We start from the raw sequence: 17,974 nt of genomic DNA, 5'->3' as shown, positions 1-17,974 counted from the left end.
CTGCGGACTGAAAGGTCCCAGGTTCGATTCCGGTCAAGGGCATGTACCTTGGTTGCGGGCACATCCCCAGTAGGGAATGTGCAGGAGGCAGCTGATCGATGTTTCTCTTTCACCAATGTTTCTAACTCTCTATCTCTCTCCCTTCCTCTCTGTAAAAAATCAATAAAATATATTTTTTTAAAAAAAGAATTTCTTCCATTGTTAATTTATCTGAACTTTTAGAAGTAGTATTTGTACAGATAAATTTCAAAACCAGATATATAATATTGGAAAATGTTAATATATGTTTTTTAAATATATTTTTACCCTGTAATATACATTATAAATAGAAAGGTATGAGATATCTAATGAGTATCTTGATTCACTAAAACATGTTTATTGAGCAGCCACTGGTGTTTGGTACCAAGAGAGGAGAAATACATGTTTCTTTTCAATATTCTTAGTGTTTTAAGACTCAAATCAGTTCCTAAAATAGTGTTGTTGAATTTTTGTGTGTGAAGTTAAACAAAGCAAATCTTTTTTAAAATTCTGAATTTTAATTTAGCCTGTCCTTATAGAGAAAACCTGATTTGCATCTCACTCTGTTCTTCTATGAAATATATGTAATAAATGATGTATTTCAAAAAAGAACACCCATTCAAAACATCCAATCCTTTAGCAGTATTTTCTATGGGTTTTATTGAAGAGTTAAATCTGTAGACTTTTTAATAATTTTATTTCTCTTCAAACACAGAATATAAGTCGTATGAAACAGATATCCTCTATCACGAATCAAGAGCTAAAGATAATGCAGGATGATCTCAATTTTAAATCTACTGAAATGCAGAAATCACAAAGTACAGCTAGGAATTTGACTTCAGGTGAGAAAACAACCTAGATTTTAAAAATCTCTGTTTTTTAATAAATTACAAAAATCTGCTAATGTTATTCTCTTTGATTTTTTTTTAAAGACTGAGGACATAATTTATGTAGTTTTGGAATTAGGATAATTCTGGCTTCTTAAAATGAGCTTAGGAATCTTACCTCTTCTTAAATTTTTTTTGGAATAGTTTGAGAAGCATAGGTGTTAGTGCTTCTTTGAATGTTCAGTAAAATTCACCTGTGAAATCGTGGTTCAGGACTTCTGTTTATTGGGAGGTTTTTTTTTATTACTGCTTCAATTTCAGTAGTAGTAATATGTCTATTCATATTCTGTGATCCTTCTTGATTCAGTTTTGGAAGATAGTATGTTTCTAGAAATTTACCCATTTCTTCCATATTACCCAATTTGTTGGCATATAGTTGTTCATAAGATTTTCTTACAGTCCTTTGTATTTTTTGGTGTTAGTTCTCCTCTTTCATCTCTGATTTTATTTATTCAGGTCTTCTCTCTTTTTTCCTTGATGAGTCTGATTAGAGGTTTGTCAATCTAATTTATCTTTTCAGGGAACCAGCTTTTGGTATCATTGATCTTTGGGTTGTTTTTTTAAAGAATCTATTTCATTTATTTCTGCTGTGATCTTTATTATTTCCTTCCTCCTATTCACTTTGGGTTTTGTTTGTCTTTTTCCTGTTTCTCTAAGTGTAGAGTTAGATTTTTTTTTTTTGAGATTTTTTCATGTTTCTTGAGGTAGGCCTGTAATGCAATGGATTTCCATCTTAGGATTCCTTTTGCTATGTCCCATAGGTTTTGGGTTGTTATGTTCTCATTTTCATTTGTTTCAAGGTATCTTTTGATTTCGTCCTTGATCACATTGTTAACCCAGTCACTGTTTGGTACTATGGTATTTAGCCTCCATGTCTTTGTGTGTTTTTCTGTTGTTGTTTCTTGTGATTGATTTCTAGTTTCATACCATTGTGATCAGCGAGGATGCTTGATATAATTTCAATCTTCTTAAATTTATTGAGATTTGTTTTGTGTTCTAACATGTGGTCTCTCTTACAAAATGTTCCATATGTATTTGAAAAAATGTATATTCTGCTTTGAAATGCTCTGCTGCTTTTAAATGCTCTGATTAAACTATCTCATCTAGTGCATCATTTAATGCCATTGTTTCCTTATTGATTTTCTGTCCGGAGCATCTATCCATTGATGTCAGTGAGGTGTTAAAATTCCCTACTATGACTGTATTACTGTCAGTCTCAACCTTTATGACCATCAGGATTTTCCTTACATATTTAGGTGGTCCTATGCTGGGTACCTAAATATTTACATGGGTTATATCCTTTTGTTGGGTTGTTCCCTTTGTTGTTTTTTTAGTGTGCTTCTTTGTCTCTTACTATAGCCTTTGTTTTAAAGTTTATTTTTTTTAAATTCTTTATTGTTCAGATTATTACATTTGTTCTTCTTTTTCCCCCCCGCATAACTCCCCTCCTCCCAGTTCCCGCCCCACCCTCCGCCCACACTCCCCACCCACTGTCCTCATCCATAGGTGCACGATTTTTGCCCAGTCTCTTTCCACATCTCCCACATCCCTTTCCCCCCCAAGAATAGTCAGTCCATTCCCTTTCTATGTCCCTGATTCTATTATGATCACAGATTATTTATTCACTTGATTCTTAGATTCACTTGTTGATAGATGCATGTTTGTTGTTCATAATTGTATCTTTACCTTTTTCTTCTTCTTCCTCTTCTTAAAGGATCCCTTTCAGCATTTCATATAGTACTGGTTTGGTGGTGATGAACTCTTTTAGCTTTTCCTTATCTGTGAAGCTCTTTATCTGACCTTCAGTTCTGAATGATAGCTTTGCTGGATAAAGTAATCTTGGTTGTAGGTTCTTGGTATTCATCACTTTGAATATTTCTTGCCACTCCCTTCTGGCCTGTAAAGTTTCTGTTGAGAAATCAGCTGACAGTCATATGGGTATTCCCTTGTAGGTAACTGAGTTTCTTTCTCTTGCTGCTTTTAAGATTCTCTCTTTGTCTTTTGCTCTTGGCATTTTAATTATGATGTGTCTTGGTGTGGTCCTCTTTGGATTCCTTTTGTTTGGGGTTCTCTGCACTTCCTGGACCTGTAAGTCTATTTCTTTCACCAGGTGAGGGAAGTTTTCTGTCATTATTTCTTCAAATATGTTTTCAATATCTTGCTCTCTGTCCTCTTCTGGCACCCCTATAATTCTGATGTTGGTATGCTTGAAGCTGTCCCAGAGGCTCCTTACACTATCTTCGTATTTTCGGATTCTTTTTTCATATTGTTTTTCCAGTTGGGTGTTTTTTGCTTCTTCGCATCTCGAATCTTTGACTTGATTCTTATGCTCCTCTGGTCTGCTGTTGGGTGTCTGTATAATATTCTTTATTTCAGTCAGTGTATGCTTAATTTCTAGTTGGTTCCTGATCACAACGTCGAGTGTCTCATTAGATTTCTTGAGGATCTCACTACATTTATTGGCGGTCTCACCAGTCTTTTCGAAGGCCTTACTAAGTTTATCGGCAGCTTCTAGAGAGTTCTTGAGAGACCTTAAAAGTGTGGTTTTGAGCTCTATATCTTCCATTTCTGACATTTCCGTCCTGTTTCTTTGTCTCTGCATTTTTTTTATCTTTTCTTGGTGCACCCCCTAGTGGTATTTGTTCGAAGTCTTGTTGTAGTTAAGCCTTGATTGATGTCGGGAATACCTGGGGTGATTTGACCTCCAGGCTAACTGGCTATGAGAGTCCGCTGTGTCTGCAGTGGGAGAGTTTCTGTGCTGGATCTCTAGGGCGGTGCTAATCTAGCATTTGCCTGAGGCTATCGGCAAATGGCTCTGTGCAGGGCTTGGGTGGGGCGGGTCCCCGGGGAACTACAGGGCGGGCGGAGCGAGCAGTTATGGCTGCTCTCAGTTCCGTCCCTAGGGGCTCTGCCTCACAGAGTCTCAGCAACCGCTGCAAACCTTGGAGAGAAAGCTGCCTTCGGGTTCCGACCGAAGCCAGACAGTCCCGCTTCTCCTGTTTGAGTCTGGGCCCCTAGAGACTCACCCGGATCTGGAGCTCAGAGTCTGAAGCTCCCTCCCAATTGTAAACAACAACCGCGCCCTCCGCCGCCACCAGCCCGCTCCGTGCGCACTGCGCACCTGAGTATTTCACGTCAGCACTGCACCTCCTCTGAGTCTGGGTATGATATTCTCTTTCCTCCTAGTTGTAGAATTTCCACTCAGCCAGCGTCCCTGTGGTTCTGGATGGTGTCCGTTCCGTCTTTTAGGTGTAATTTGAATTCGTTGTTCAAGGCAGGAATCTCTGGCGTTAACCTATGCCGCCATCTTGGTTTTCCCAATAATCATTTTCTTCTAAAGTTTATTAGATAGGATCTAATAATACACAAACATGGTAATTAACCGTACCTCTGCTACGCTTTCCATTGGCTGATCAGGGCGATATGCAAATTAACTGCCAACCAAGATGGCGGCTGGCAGCCAGGCAGCTAAAGCGAACATGAGGCTTGGTTGCTCCAGTGATGGAGGAAGCCAAGGTTCCCCGCCTGCTGCGGCCCAACTCTGAGCTGCACTCTAAGCAACAATGTTGCAATTATAGAAGCTAAACCAACCCCAGATAACTGCTTTCAGCCAGCCGGTCTTGTAGCTGGAGTCGCAACAAAGTTTCAATTACAGAGGTAAATAAATCCCAGAATAAAAAAAAAGAAAGAAAAAAAGGAGAGACTGGGAGCTTCAGTTGCAGGCTTGGCCTGCCTGAAACAGCTCTCAGCCCCTCATCCAGGCTGGCCAGGCACCCCCATGGGGACCCCTACCCTGAAGGGGGTGCAGGCAGCCTGAAAACAGCCATCAGCCCCTCATCTAGGCTGGCCAGGCACCCCAGTGGGGACCCCCACCCTGAAGGGGGCAGCCTGAAAACAGCCATCAGCCCCTCACCCAGGCTGGCCAGGCACCCAAGCGGGACCCCCACCTGATCTGGGACACCATTCAGGGCAAACCAGCTGGCCCCAACCCATGCACCAGGCCTCTATCCTATATAGTAAAAGGATAATATGCAAACTGACCCTAAAGGAGAAAGACTGAGAATGACTGGTCACTATGACACACACTGACCCCCAGGGGGCAGACGCTCAATGTAGGAGCTGCCCTCTGGTGGTCAGTGTGCTCTCACCGAAGGGAGCTCTGCTCAGCCACAAGCCAGGCTGATGGATGCCAGTACAGCAGTGGTGGTGGGAGCCTCTCCTGCCTCCTCAGCAGCGCTAAGGATTTCTGACTGCAGCTTAGGTCTGCTCCCCGCTGGCAAGTGGACATCTGCCGAGGGCTGCCGGGCTGCCAGAGGAATGATTGGTTGCCATCTTAGGCCCAATTCCCCCTGGGAGCGGGCCTAAGCCAGCAGGTGGTCATCCCCCGAGGCGTCCCAGACTATGAGAGGGCACAGGCCGGGCTGAGGGACCTCCCCCCCACCCCCGAGTGCACAAATTTTTGTGTACCGAGCCTCTAGTAGGATAATAAAAGAGAAATAAGTTAGCTATCCCTCCACGCCCAAGCCATGCCCACCAGCCAATGAGGAGTGAGTATGCAAATTAAACCAACAAATATGGCGGGAAATTTGCATACACAGAGCAGAGTGGGAGAGCTGGCAACTTGGGGGGATGTGGCTCCCTAAGTTAGGGCAAACCCAGAGTATGGGGAGCACCAGGAATTCTGGGAATAGTAGTTTTGGTGGCAGCTCCAGGACCAGAAGCGGAAGCCCAGAGTGCAGGGAGCACCAGGAATGCTGGGAATCATAGTTCTGGTGGCAGACAGATCTCCTAGACCAGCGGTTCTCAACCTGTGTGTCGCGATCCCTTTGGCGGTCGAACGACCCTTTCATAGGGGTCGCCTAAGACCATCCTGCATATCAGATAGTTACATTAGGATTCATAACAGTAGCAACATTACAGTTATGAAGTAGCAACAAAAATAATTTTATGGTTGGGGATCACCACAACATGAGGAACTGTATTAAAGGGTTGTAGCAGTAGGAAGGTTGAGAACCACTGCTTTAGTGTCTAGGACAGTGGTTCTCAACCTTCTGCCCCTTTAAATACAGTTCCTCATGTTGTAACCCAACCATAAAATTATTTTCGTTGCTACTTCATAACTGTAATGTTGCTATTGTTATGAGTCGTAATGTAAATATCTGATATGCAGGATGTATTTTCATTGTTACAAATTGAACATAATTAAAGCATAGTGATTAATCAGATATCCTAAAACTTCCAGGAAATCACCACCAATTGAGCAAAGAAAAAAAACGGCCTCTGTTATTCTGTGAGCAACAAACCAAACTGGGTTGGGGGTCTCAGACAATTCGCTCATATGATTGCAAAGTCAGACAGAAACTCCCAGATTGGAGAGGGTGCAGGTCGGGCTGAGAGACGCCCCTTCCACCCCTCCAACCTCCCCACCCCCCAGTGCATAAATCTTGGTGCACCAGGCCCCTAGTAGGTAACTAACTTTCTTTCTCTTGTAGTTTTTAAGGTTCTTTCTCTGCCTTTAAACTTTCCATTTTAATTATGATGGGTTTTGGTTTGTGCCTCTTTGCATTCTTTGGGATTCCCTGTACTTCCTGGACTTGCATGTCTTTTTCTTTCACCCAGTTAGGGAAGTTTTCAGTCATAATCTCTTCAAATAAGTTCCCTGTCTCTTGCTCTCTCTCTTCTCCTTCTGGTACCCCTATGATGTGGATGTTGTTATACTTCATGTTTTTCCAAAGGTCCCTTAAACTACACTCATTTTTATTTTATTTTTTTGTGGTTGATAATCCTCACCCGAGGATATTTTCTCTATTGATTTTTAGTTAGTGGAAGGGAGCGGGGAGAGACAAAGAGGGAGAGAAATATTGATGTGAGAAGAGAACAGTGATTACCACTCGCATGTGCTCTCACCGGGGCTAGGGATTGAGCCTATAATTGAGGTAGTGCCTTTGACAGGAATCAAACCTGAGACCCTCTGTCCCCAGTCCAACACTCTAAGCACTAAGAAAAACCAGCCAGGGCTTCCCTCATTTAAAGAAGATGTGTGTGTGGGTTTTTTTGCTGCTCTGATTGGATGTTTTTTGCTACATTGTCTTCTAAATCATTGAATTGATCCTCTGCTTCATCTAACCTACTGTTTACCTCTACCAATCCCTAAGTCTGCCCGAATCTCCTTCAGAGCCTTCCAAGAAAGGCTGCACTGTGGGCCCAAGCTGGCCTCAGCCAGCTGACTCCTCCACAGGGCACTAGTTTGGCAGGGCAGGGCCACAGGGAGCTGGGAAGGTGGGCCTAATGTGTTCCCTCAGGGTGATGCCGAATGGGGGGCAGTGCTCGACTTGGAAAGATGTCATCTGAGGGAATTGTGGGACATTCCCTGAACTTAGTACAGGGACCTTGGCAGCTGTTATCCAGCCCTCTCCCTGTATGCCTCTATTCTGCTCTGAGCCACCGTCTCTCTGCCAAAACTCGGGATGAGTGCCCACAACTGAGATTTTGTGTGCTCACGCTTTGAGAGGGCACTTGTTTTCTACCAGATCCCTGTGTCTTCCTGGTGGACAGACTCCCCACTGATTTTCACATCCAGATGTTATGTGGGCACCTGTTCTCGGCTTGAGACCCCTCACTTCTCAAAAAGTACTTTTGCAGTTGAGAAATCCCTGTGGATTCTCTACTGCCACATGTGGGTGCAGGGCTAGCACCATTTTGTGTCTCCACCCTTCCTTTTACTCTGGATGTGGCTTCTTCTGTAATCCTTGGTTATAAGTCTTTTGTTCAGCTAGTCTTCATTTGGTTATTCAGGTTGATTTTTTCTGTAATTTAGTTGTTATTTGCATTTGGTCCTGGGAGGAGGTGAGTATACCTTTTCCCTACTCCACCTCTATCTTGTATCCCTATCACCTCTGTATATTCTGTGGGGAGGTGGCTATCCAGACCTTATGCTTATTTCATGTTGTGGTGTTTGTTTTCTCATTGTTAAGGATTGAGAGTATATATATATATATATATATGTTTGGATACCAGTAGAGGACCTATATTCTCTGCTCAGGGGTTCCCATTTCTAGACAGACAAGCAGTATGTTGCTGACTGTGGCCCCACATGGCAGCCTCAGACCAAGTGGACTCCACCTGACCTGACTTTGAATGAGATGACAACTCTCTCCTCCCCACAGAGCGAGCCCCACTCTATTTAATTTTTTTTTAGATATCACCTCAAGAAGATAAGATATTTGTAAGACTCACTGCACAGGTGCCTATCATGAGTAGCTTAGTGGCTATCTCTCAGGCTCTGCCTCTCTAAGTTTGTCTCTCTCTGTCACACACAGACTCAATCTCACATGTGTATGCCTGCCTACTGAAATCACGTTTATGTGGTCTAACAGCTCAGATCCTGGACAGTTGGTCTATGTGTCTCATGTAAGAGGACCCATGAGGGAGCCCTTGTACATTGTTGGTGGGATACAGACTGGTGCAGCCACTATAGAAAACAGTATGTAATTTCCTCAAAAAATTAAAAATGAAACTGCCTCATGACCTAGCGAGTCCACTTCTAGGAATATATCCAAAGAAACCTGAAATATTAAATTGAAAGAATATATGCACCCCTATGTTCATTGCAGTGTTACTTACAGTGGCCAAGATTTGGATGCAGCCCAAATGCATATCAGTAGATGAGTAGATAAAAAAAGCTGTGGTACATTTACACAATGGAATACTACTGGGCTTTACAAAAGAAGAAAATCTTATCTTTTGTAACAGTGTGATAGACCTGGAGAATATTATGCTACTTGAAATAAGCCAGTCAGAAAAAGACAAATACAATATGGTTTCATCCATATGTGGAATCTAATGAACAAAATAAATAAAATAGAAACCATACTGATAGATACAGAGAACAGACAGCTGTCAAAGGGGAGGGTGTTTGGGTACAGGGTGTAAAATGTGAAAGTATTACATAAAATAACACACCCACCTCATAAACAGGACAGTATGGTGATTACAGAGTACCAGCCGGAAAGGGGTTGAGGGGATAAGAAGAGACTAAAGGGGGATAAATGGTGATGGAAGGAGACTTGACTTTGGATGGTGAACACACAATACAATATACAGATGATGTGTCATAGAATTCTACATTTGAGACATATTATTAACCAATGTCACCGTAATAAATTCAATAAATTCTTTTTTAAAGTTTGAGAAACACTGGTGTATTGCATGAGTAAAGAGGCAAGGTATCTGTCAGCAATCATTTTTATTTATATTTTTGGAAAGGAAACTCCAGGGAATAAACAAATGCACTGATGGCAGAATATTTGAGAAACATTTCCCCAGGTCAAAGCGGTTCCTTCTGAGATTTTGCCACTGTGTACACAACTGCTTGGTAAACTTTGCAACTTCATAGCATATCAGAAGGAACTAGTCTGCATCCTCTTCCTGTCTCTTCCCTTGGAGAAGCCTTTAGCTTTTCATGGGGACTTGCTGTTACAGGAAGATAAACTTTACCCTATACCAACCACCATTTTCTCCCTTTTGCTAGTAAAAGCAGTTTGTGTAGCTCCAAAATATTTCCTAATGTATCTTCAAATTAAACTTATAGTTAGATTTACATAACTGTTTTCACCCAACAGTCAAAATATACAAGCTAAGTACATTTCCTATTCAGAGCATTGAAACCATAAGCCTAAGTGACTTTTTTAGCACTTTAATTCTCATCTGAACTCTTTTTGACCTTAGAGATAAGAAACCACCTAAACAAAACCCTGTCAACAACATTTAAGTCCACATACATATATATGTTTTTTAGTAACATGTGCCAATATGGTTGAGTCATAGACTCTTAAAGCAACAAAAAATGTTTAAGCTTAGTTATACCAACTTAAAATAAATTCGGTTGCTAAGAGCCTTCTTTCTTAAATCAATGTCTTCTGAAGCATTTTTTTTTTTTACTATTTGATATTTTAAACTCTCTGTGATAATTGTTACACTTGTGATTAGAGTCACCCAATTTTTGAACCTGAGATTTTTATTATAATGTCACCTTTCTGGTATATTTTTAATCAAATAATCTCTTTGGTTTATTAGATATAAGGAAAAGGTTTGCATTTGATTTCTTTTTATTAGAGAATCTGTAAAGATAATAACACTTAATTGCAAGTAAATTTTGGTAAATCTTATATGAAGAAACCAACTAACTTAATCTTTGCGTGCCTACATATTAGGGAGACATAGAAGGAGACTGAGCGCCAGGCATACCTTGCTTTATTGTGCTTTGTTTTATTGCACTTTATAGATACTGTGTTTTTATCAGCATCTAGGCAAGATCCTCGACCAACATAATGATTACGACTCACTGAAGACACAGATGATGGTTAGGTTTTTAAGTAATAAAATATTTTTAGTTAAGGTATGAACATTGGTTTTTTTTTTAGATATAATGCTACTGCACACTTAATAGACTAAAGTATAGTATAAACATAACTTTTATATGTCCTGGGAAACCAAAATAATTGTGTAACTCATTGTGATATTTGCTTTATTGCCATGGTCTGGGACCAAACATGTAATATCTACAAGGTATGCCTGTATAAACTCTACCCAAATTCTCATCTGACTGCTGAGCTATGTATGCATTGGGTAGACTTTAGGAGACCTAGGAAAAGCAGCAGCTAAAAGTTGAAATGCCTGATATGGAGATTTCAGATGCTGCCCATTCCAAAGGAGAAAAGTTTAGAGTTTTGGTTCAGTGAAGTTCATTGCTCATTTATGATACAAGTCATTCTTGAAAGGAGCAGTAGAGTTTCTACAACATATCATTTAAAATGTCCATTATATCATAAAAAGCTACTGAACATTTGAAGAAATAGGAAAATGTGAGTCAAGGGAAAAGCAGTCACTATACATTGAACATGAGATAATCCAAAAGTTGAAATGAAAAGGACTTTTTATAAATATATTTAAATACTTAAAGGAAAATAAAATAATAATAAGTGAACAGATAGAGCATCCCACAGAGAAATGAAATTAGCAAAAAAGAACCAAGTGAAAATTCTAGAATTGAAAATTTAAGTAAGTGAATAAAAATCAATTAAGGTCATTGAAGATTGAAGACAGCAGGCAGGAAAAAAAGTTGGTGAACTTGCAGATAAGTCAATAGAAATTATCCAGTCTAAAGAAGAAATAAAAATGAATAGAGCCTAAATGATCTGTGGCACAATTTCAAACAATCTAACATAAATGTAATTGGTGTCCCAAAGAGAAAGAGAGGAAAGACAGAGAATGGGAGAGAAAAGATAGTAGAAGAAATATTGTCTAAAAATTTCCCAAATTTTATGAAAAAGTTAATTTTATTGATCTAAGAAGCTTATTGAATCTCAAACAGGATAAATATAAAAATCCTTCACCTAAGCACATCATAGTCAAACTGCTGAAATACAAAACCAAACAAATAAAAAAACCAATGAAAGGAGCTAGAGAAATATATACGGAAACAATATGTTTCACTACAAGGTTAAACTTTTCATTAAACATTAATTTTAATTTTGTATTTTACTCTAAAAAAGTTATCTCTAAAAAGTAAAAAAAAATAAAGTTATCTCTATACTAATAATAGAGGAATATGCAAATTGTCTGGGATACTGTCATGCAACAACTAAACAGCAGGCTGCGTGGGGCAACCAGGCTGGCGGGGGTGGAGAGGCAGTGAGGGGTGACCAGGCTGGCATGGGGGGCGCACTTGGGGGTGTCCAGGCTGGCCAGCGGGGAGCAGTTGGGGATGACCAGGCCAGCAGGGGGGCATTTAGGGCCAATCAGGCTGGCAGTCAGAGGCGGTTAGAGGCAATCAAGCAGGCAGGCAGAGGCCATTAGGGGTGATCAGGCAGGCAGGCAGGTGAGCAGTTAGGAGCTAGCAGTCCCGTATTGAAAGGGATGTCCAACTGCCGGTTTAGGCCCGATCCTGGCCTAATCCGGCATTCGGACATCCCCTGACGGGTCCCAGATTGGAGAGGGTGCAAGCTGGGTTCAGGGGACCCCACCCCACCCGTGCACGAATTTTGTGCACCAGGCCTCTAGCTTTAATATAAAAATCTTTTATCCTGAAATCTATACATAATAAAAAGATGTTTACATTTGACTTTGACACTGTAAAAATATCATCATTATTTTTCTGAGGGCACTTGTATTCCTACTTTAAAATAGAGGAAAAGTGAAGGCAAAATGTTCTAAGATGAAAATGTATTACTACTGTATACCTCTGTACAATAAGTAGCTATTGGATGTATAGGATTATTAACATGTGTAACTGAGCACACAAGAGAAAGGAAATTGGCAAGGCATGTTTGAATTCAGATTTCTGTATCTGAATATGCAGGACAGGTATTTCATTTCCATATTAGTATCCATTTTTGAGTTAGCTCTAATCAGATTTTACTTTGATATAAGGAAAGCCAAACAAAGAATGATGCCTTGAGGAAAGAAGCATGAAGTAGCAAGAAGACCTTGTGTTTGTTTTTCTCTTCCCATACCTCAGTGTTGCTCGTAGAAGCATCTTTTTTTTTTTAATCATAAAGTAGTATTTCACCCTGGCTGGTATGGCTCAGTGATTAGAGTGTCGGCCCACACTCAAGGGCATGTACCTAGGTTGCAGGTTCGATCCCCAGCCCCGGTCAGGGTGCATGTCGGAGGCAATCAGTTGATGTGTCTCTCTCACATCTGTATTTCTTTCTCTCCTCCCCCCTGCCCACTTCCACTCTCTCTAGAAACCAATGGCATAAAATATCCTCAGGTGAAGATTAACAAAACAAACAAAAAAATGAACCTTTGATAAAGATGATAACATCATTGAGCACCAAAGCCTTGACTGGTTGTGTGACCTTACGTAAACTACCTTTCTAAGCTTCAGTTTCCTCATATAACGTTTACCCCCTAGGTCTATTATGAAAAGTCAGATAGCAGGTAAAGCCAGGCACATTTTAGGGACTCCATAATACTGGTTCTCTCTTATACTTTTCTCTCCCTTTAAAAGGGGACTTTTAAAATCAGAATCAAAAAGTTAAGTTTTTGACATAGAAGGTAGATATATAATTTTATTAGAATTGAATATTTAAAAAAATATTTTCTGATTATAAATATAGTTCATATTTATTATAGAGGATTTAGGAGATATAGAAAAGCATAAATAAAATAATATTTCTAGCCGTAACCGGTTTGGCTCAATGGATAGAGCATCGGCCTGTGGACTGAAAGGTCCCAGGTTCGATTCCGGTCAAGGGCATGTACCTTGGTTGAGGGCACATCCCCAGTAGGAGGTGTGCAGGAGGCAGCTGATCAATGTTTCTCTCTCATCGATGTTTCTAACTCTCTATCTCTCTCTCTTCCTCTCTGTAAAAAATCAATAAAATATATATTTTAAAAAATATTTCTACTCCCATTGTCAAGAGTTTATTACTATTAGAAATTTGGTATTTATCTCCAGTCTTTTTTCTATATTTTATCCCCTCTTTAAAAAAAGAAAAAGCCTTCCCAAGTGTTCTCTGCCCAACTACCATCACTCCCTTTCACAGGCTTCACAGCCAGATTTCGTAAAGCCTTGCTCTCACTCTTGGACCTGTTTCTTTCTAAGAAATTTATTCTCAACAGGTACATCAAAGTCTTCCCAGTCAGTAAGTCCAACACATATTTTGCAGCCTTTTCTTTTTTAAATCTCTAAGTAGTATTATGTACTACAAACTACTTCTTCATGAAATCTCTTTCTCCTAAAGCTTCTGATTCTCCTCTTTGGTCATTTCTTATTCTTTTTTATAGGATTCTTCATGTCAATTTATTTGTATAAGTTCTGTCATGAATCCTTTTCTCTTAATGATTTCAACCATTTCCATAGCTTCAGTTATCTCTATGTTGGTGATTTCAAAATCGGTGTCTTCAAACTTCAACAGACCTATACATGGACATGTTACTTTTGGGATGTTTCTGAGGTATCCCAAATGCAATATATTTTAAATTGACTTCAACCCATCATTTCACTCCATTCCCCAAACAAAAGTTTGTGTCTCTCTCTGCCTACCCCACCATCTACTCATTTACTCAAGTTGAATTGAATTCTGCATTGATTCCTTGCTCAACCACTGTGTCCAATTATTTCATTAATCCCAAATACTGGTACCTAGTATGTTTTGAGTCCCTTGAGATCTCTCCTGCATTATTTTCTCATTTATTTCCATCTGCTATAACTGTATATTTCAGATATGTAGTTCTATTCTTTGTTTATTGCTATATCCTCCAGGCCTAGAAGTTTGCCTGGCACATAGAAAGCATTTAATAAATATTGTTTAATAAAAAATTCCTAATCTTACACCAGTCTAAGATTTCTTGTCTAGATTGCTGGATTAACAACCAGTTGTTCTGCACATAGTTATGTTATTCTAATTAATTGTCCACATTGCAAGCAGAGTTAACTTTCTAAAATTTAATTATGCCACACTCTGATTTAAAACTCATTGAGGATTTGCCTCCCTAGCCCTTAGCATAAAGTACTAGTGCCCTATCTTGACTTAAAAACTCCTTCTGGAACTGAAATCCATCTAATTTTTCAGTTTCATCTCCTACCACCACCCACTTCAAACTCTGAGTTCTAGTCACATGGAACTTTATTATTTACTCAGAGATACCATGCTTTCTTACCGCTGGACATTGCATGTGTTGAATGTTTTCTCTGGGACACTTTCACATTCTCTTTTGTTTGATTGATTCCCAATCCGTAAGGCCTCAGTTAAAAAGGATGGTTTTTGAGAACTCTTTATTATTACTTTTTTTTGTCAATCCTCACCCAAAGATATTTTTTCCTTTTTTTTATTTTTTATTTTTTTAGAAAGAGTGAAAGGGAGAGTGGGAGTTGGGGGAGGGGGGGCGGTAGAGAAAGAGAGAGAGAGAAACATCTATGTGAGAGAGACACATTGATTGGTTGATTCCCACATGTGCCCCTGATGAGGCCGGGGTTGAACCTGCAACCCAGGTACATCCCTTGACCAGGAATCAAACCCATGACCCTTTGATTGTGGGCTAGTGCTCTAACCACTGAGCACCGGCCAGGGCTTGGAGAGCTCTTTTGCCTATACTCTTATGGTACCCTGTATTACTCTCTACAGAAGTCTCCCTTTATCTGTAATTTTGCTTTCCATGGTTCTGGTTACCTGGGGTAAACTGTGGTCCAAAATATTAAATGCAAAATTCCAGAAATAAACAATTCTTATGTTTTAAATTTCACTCCCTTCTAAGTAGTGTGATGAAATCTTGCACTATCTTTCATCCTGCCTGGGACATGAGTCATCCCTTTGTCCAGCGTATCCACCCTGTATTATGCTGCCTGCTCATTGGTCATTAGCCATTTTATTATCAGATCAGCTGCCTTGGTATGGCAATGCTCCTGTTCAAATAAACTTATTTTATTGTTACAAACATTCTATTTTATTATTAGTTTTTGTTTATAACTTAAATCCTAAATTAATTTATAAATTAAACTTTATCATAGGTATGTATGTATGTGTGAGAAAAAAAAACATAGTATATATACGTTTCTGTATGATCTGAGGTTTCAGTATATACCCACAGGGAGTCTTGGAAGATATTCCCCACGGATAAAGAAGGATTCCTATAGCTATCCAGTTTAATGTCCATGCTTATTTTATTGCCTAGTTCTACTTCTAGAATATATCTCCTTGAGCACAAGTAATGTCTCTATTTGATTTCCTCTATATCCTCAGCAGCGGGCACATGGTAGATGCTCAATACTTTTGAAACAACGTTTTGAATAATTATGAACTTGAATTTTCCCATGTTTCAGACAGTCAACGTCTACAGTTGGATCTACAGAAAATGGAGCTTCTGGAAAGTAAGATGACCGAGGAGCAACATTCTCTAAAAAGCAAAATTAAGCAAATGATGATTGATCTGGAGACATTTAATGATTTGCCAGCTTTAAAAGCATCAGGTGAAGAAAAGAAAAAGGTAAATAGTATTACAAAGTTATTCAAGTTGTTTTTTCTTTATCAAACCTAATATATATTATTTTCAGTTGATTATTTGATGTGTATTAAGAAAAAATAAAGATGTTTACACATACAGTAGATTAGAGTGATTTAAGTTTTTTATTTTTAAATATACTTATTAATTTCAGAGAGGAAAGGAGAGGGAGAGACAGAAACATCAATAATGAGAGAGAATCATTGGTCAGCTGCCTTCTGCACTCCCCCTGCTGGGGATCAAGCCCGCAACCCGAGCATGTGCTCTGACTGGGAATTGAATCATGACCTACTGGTTCATAGGTCAACATTCAGTCACTGAGCCACACCAGCCTGGCTGGTGTGATTAAACTTTCAAACCAAAGGCACAAATTGAAAAGCAAGGGATAGAGCATTTCAACAAATATGAATTTTATTAAATGCAGATTTGATTATGGTATTTCCCTGTTTAAGACTTGTCAGTGGTTTTTTATTGCATTTGCATTAATGTAAATTTGGTGGGGCAGGAATAGATATGGAAGCTTTAAGACAGCTATTAAAATAGTTAATATTAATTAGCTTGTTATAGTTCAAAGGATGTTTTTACAAACAGTTTTAAAGTAATTATAGCCTTGGTAGAATTTTGTTAGAATATCATTGAAAGTATTTGTCAAATTCAATTTATATTGGCTTCCTAGATATTGCTAAAGCCTGTTATTTACTTCTATTTGGATCCACCTAGAAATTACATCAGGAGAGAACAGTGTTATCAACCCGCAGAAATACCTTTAAGAAAATAACAGAGAAGCTAACCACAGAATATGAGACACTAAAAGCACACTTGCAAGAAAATGAGACACATTCTCAGGTAAAAAAACAACAAACTTTGCAATTAATTTTGATTGTGTACTATCTGTCCTCTTCTCTTAATATTCTCACCTCAAAATGATCCTTTCCTTTTTTCTCCATCTGTTTTATTTACCTTCCAAATTTTCTGGCTTTGTAGATAGCCAGATAATCTCCACTCAGAATGAATTTACTCCTGCTTTTCTGTCTTCTATAAACCTATATTGAAGGCCTTCTTTATGCTAGGTGCTGTTTGGGGCACAGCCATTAGGATAATAGTTTTATTTTTATTTTTTTCTATTGATTTCAGAGAGGAAGGGAAAGGGAGAGAGAGATAGAAACATCAATGATGAGAGAGAATCATTGGTCAGCTGCCTCCTGCACATCCCGTACTGGGGATCAAGCCCACAACCCAGTCGTGCTCTGACCGGGAATCAAACTTTGACCTCCTGGTTCGTAGGACAACGCTCAACCACTGAGCCTCACCAGCCAGTCAGGATAATAGTTTAAAATTTTTTTGAAAGTAAAGCATTTTTAATGCAGAAACTTTGCTAACTCATAAAATCTATAAATAAAGAAAATAAAACCTGATTACTAATATTCCACCATCCAGAAGAGGTAATTTTTTGTCATTTTTGTGTGGGTCCTTCTAGTCTATATGTATATATGTACACATTTATTTCTATACTAGTGGCCCAGTGCACACATTTGTGCACATTGAAAGGGAATTTGGCACAGGTGAACCAGATTCGGGGCCGAAAGGGCCACAGCAGCAAGGTAACCCACGGCAGATTTCGTGAGGAATTAGGCTCCCTCCTCCCTCCTCCCTCCTCTCTGGGCCTGGGGTATGGGTGAACCAGATTCAGGGTTGACAGGGCCCCAGCAGCAACCTAACCTAACAGTTGGAGCTCTGCCCCCTGGTGGTCATTGCACATCATAGCTACTGGTCGAATGGTAGAATGGTCACTTAGGCTTTTATATATATAGATACCTATAGAAATGCTATCATTTTGTACATGTTATTTAGAAATTTATTTTTATTTTTTAAATTAAATTTATCGGGGTGACATTGGTTAATAAAATTACATAGGTTTCAAATATATAATTTTATGATATATCATCTGTATTGTGTGCCCACCACCCAAAGTTAAATCTTCTGTCACCATATATTTGACCCCCTTTACCCTTTATTGCCCTCTACCCCTCTTCCCACTGTTTTTTTTAAATAAGGAATAAGTA

At 39.3% G+C, this 17,974-nt stretch overlaps 1 protein-coding gene across 6 annotated transcripts in view; it reads left to right on the top strand.

Moving 5' to 3' along the window:
- The window catches only part of IFT74 (intraflagellar transport 74), an 84,191-nt gene that overhangs the window by 58,102 nt on the left and 8,115 nt on the right, over window positions 1-17,974 (top strand). For all 6 annotated transcript variants that reach the window (XM_015568659.1, XM_015568660.1, XM_006770992.2 and 3 more), the window contains 3 exons: window positions 734-860; window positions 15,733-15,896; window positions 16,632-16,757. In XM_015568659.1, coding sequence (XP_015424145.1) covers window positions 734-860; window positions 15,733-15,896; window positions 16,632-16,757 — 417 coding nt within the window. The remainder of the gene's footprint in view (window positions 1-733; window positions 861-15,732; window positions 15,897-16,631; window positions 16,758-17,974) is intronic.

This window comes from Myotis davidii, unplaced genomic scaffold (genome assembly GCF_000327345.1).
Source record: "Myotis davidii unplaced genomic scaffold, ASM32734v1 scaffold325, whole genome shotgun sequence".
Lineage (NCBI taxonomy): Eukaryota > Metazoa > Chordata > Mammalia > Chiroptera > Vespertilionidae > Myotis > Myotis davidii.
Note: the sequence above shows the minus strand (reverse complement) of the source record. Positions and strands in the feature narration are given on the sequence as shown.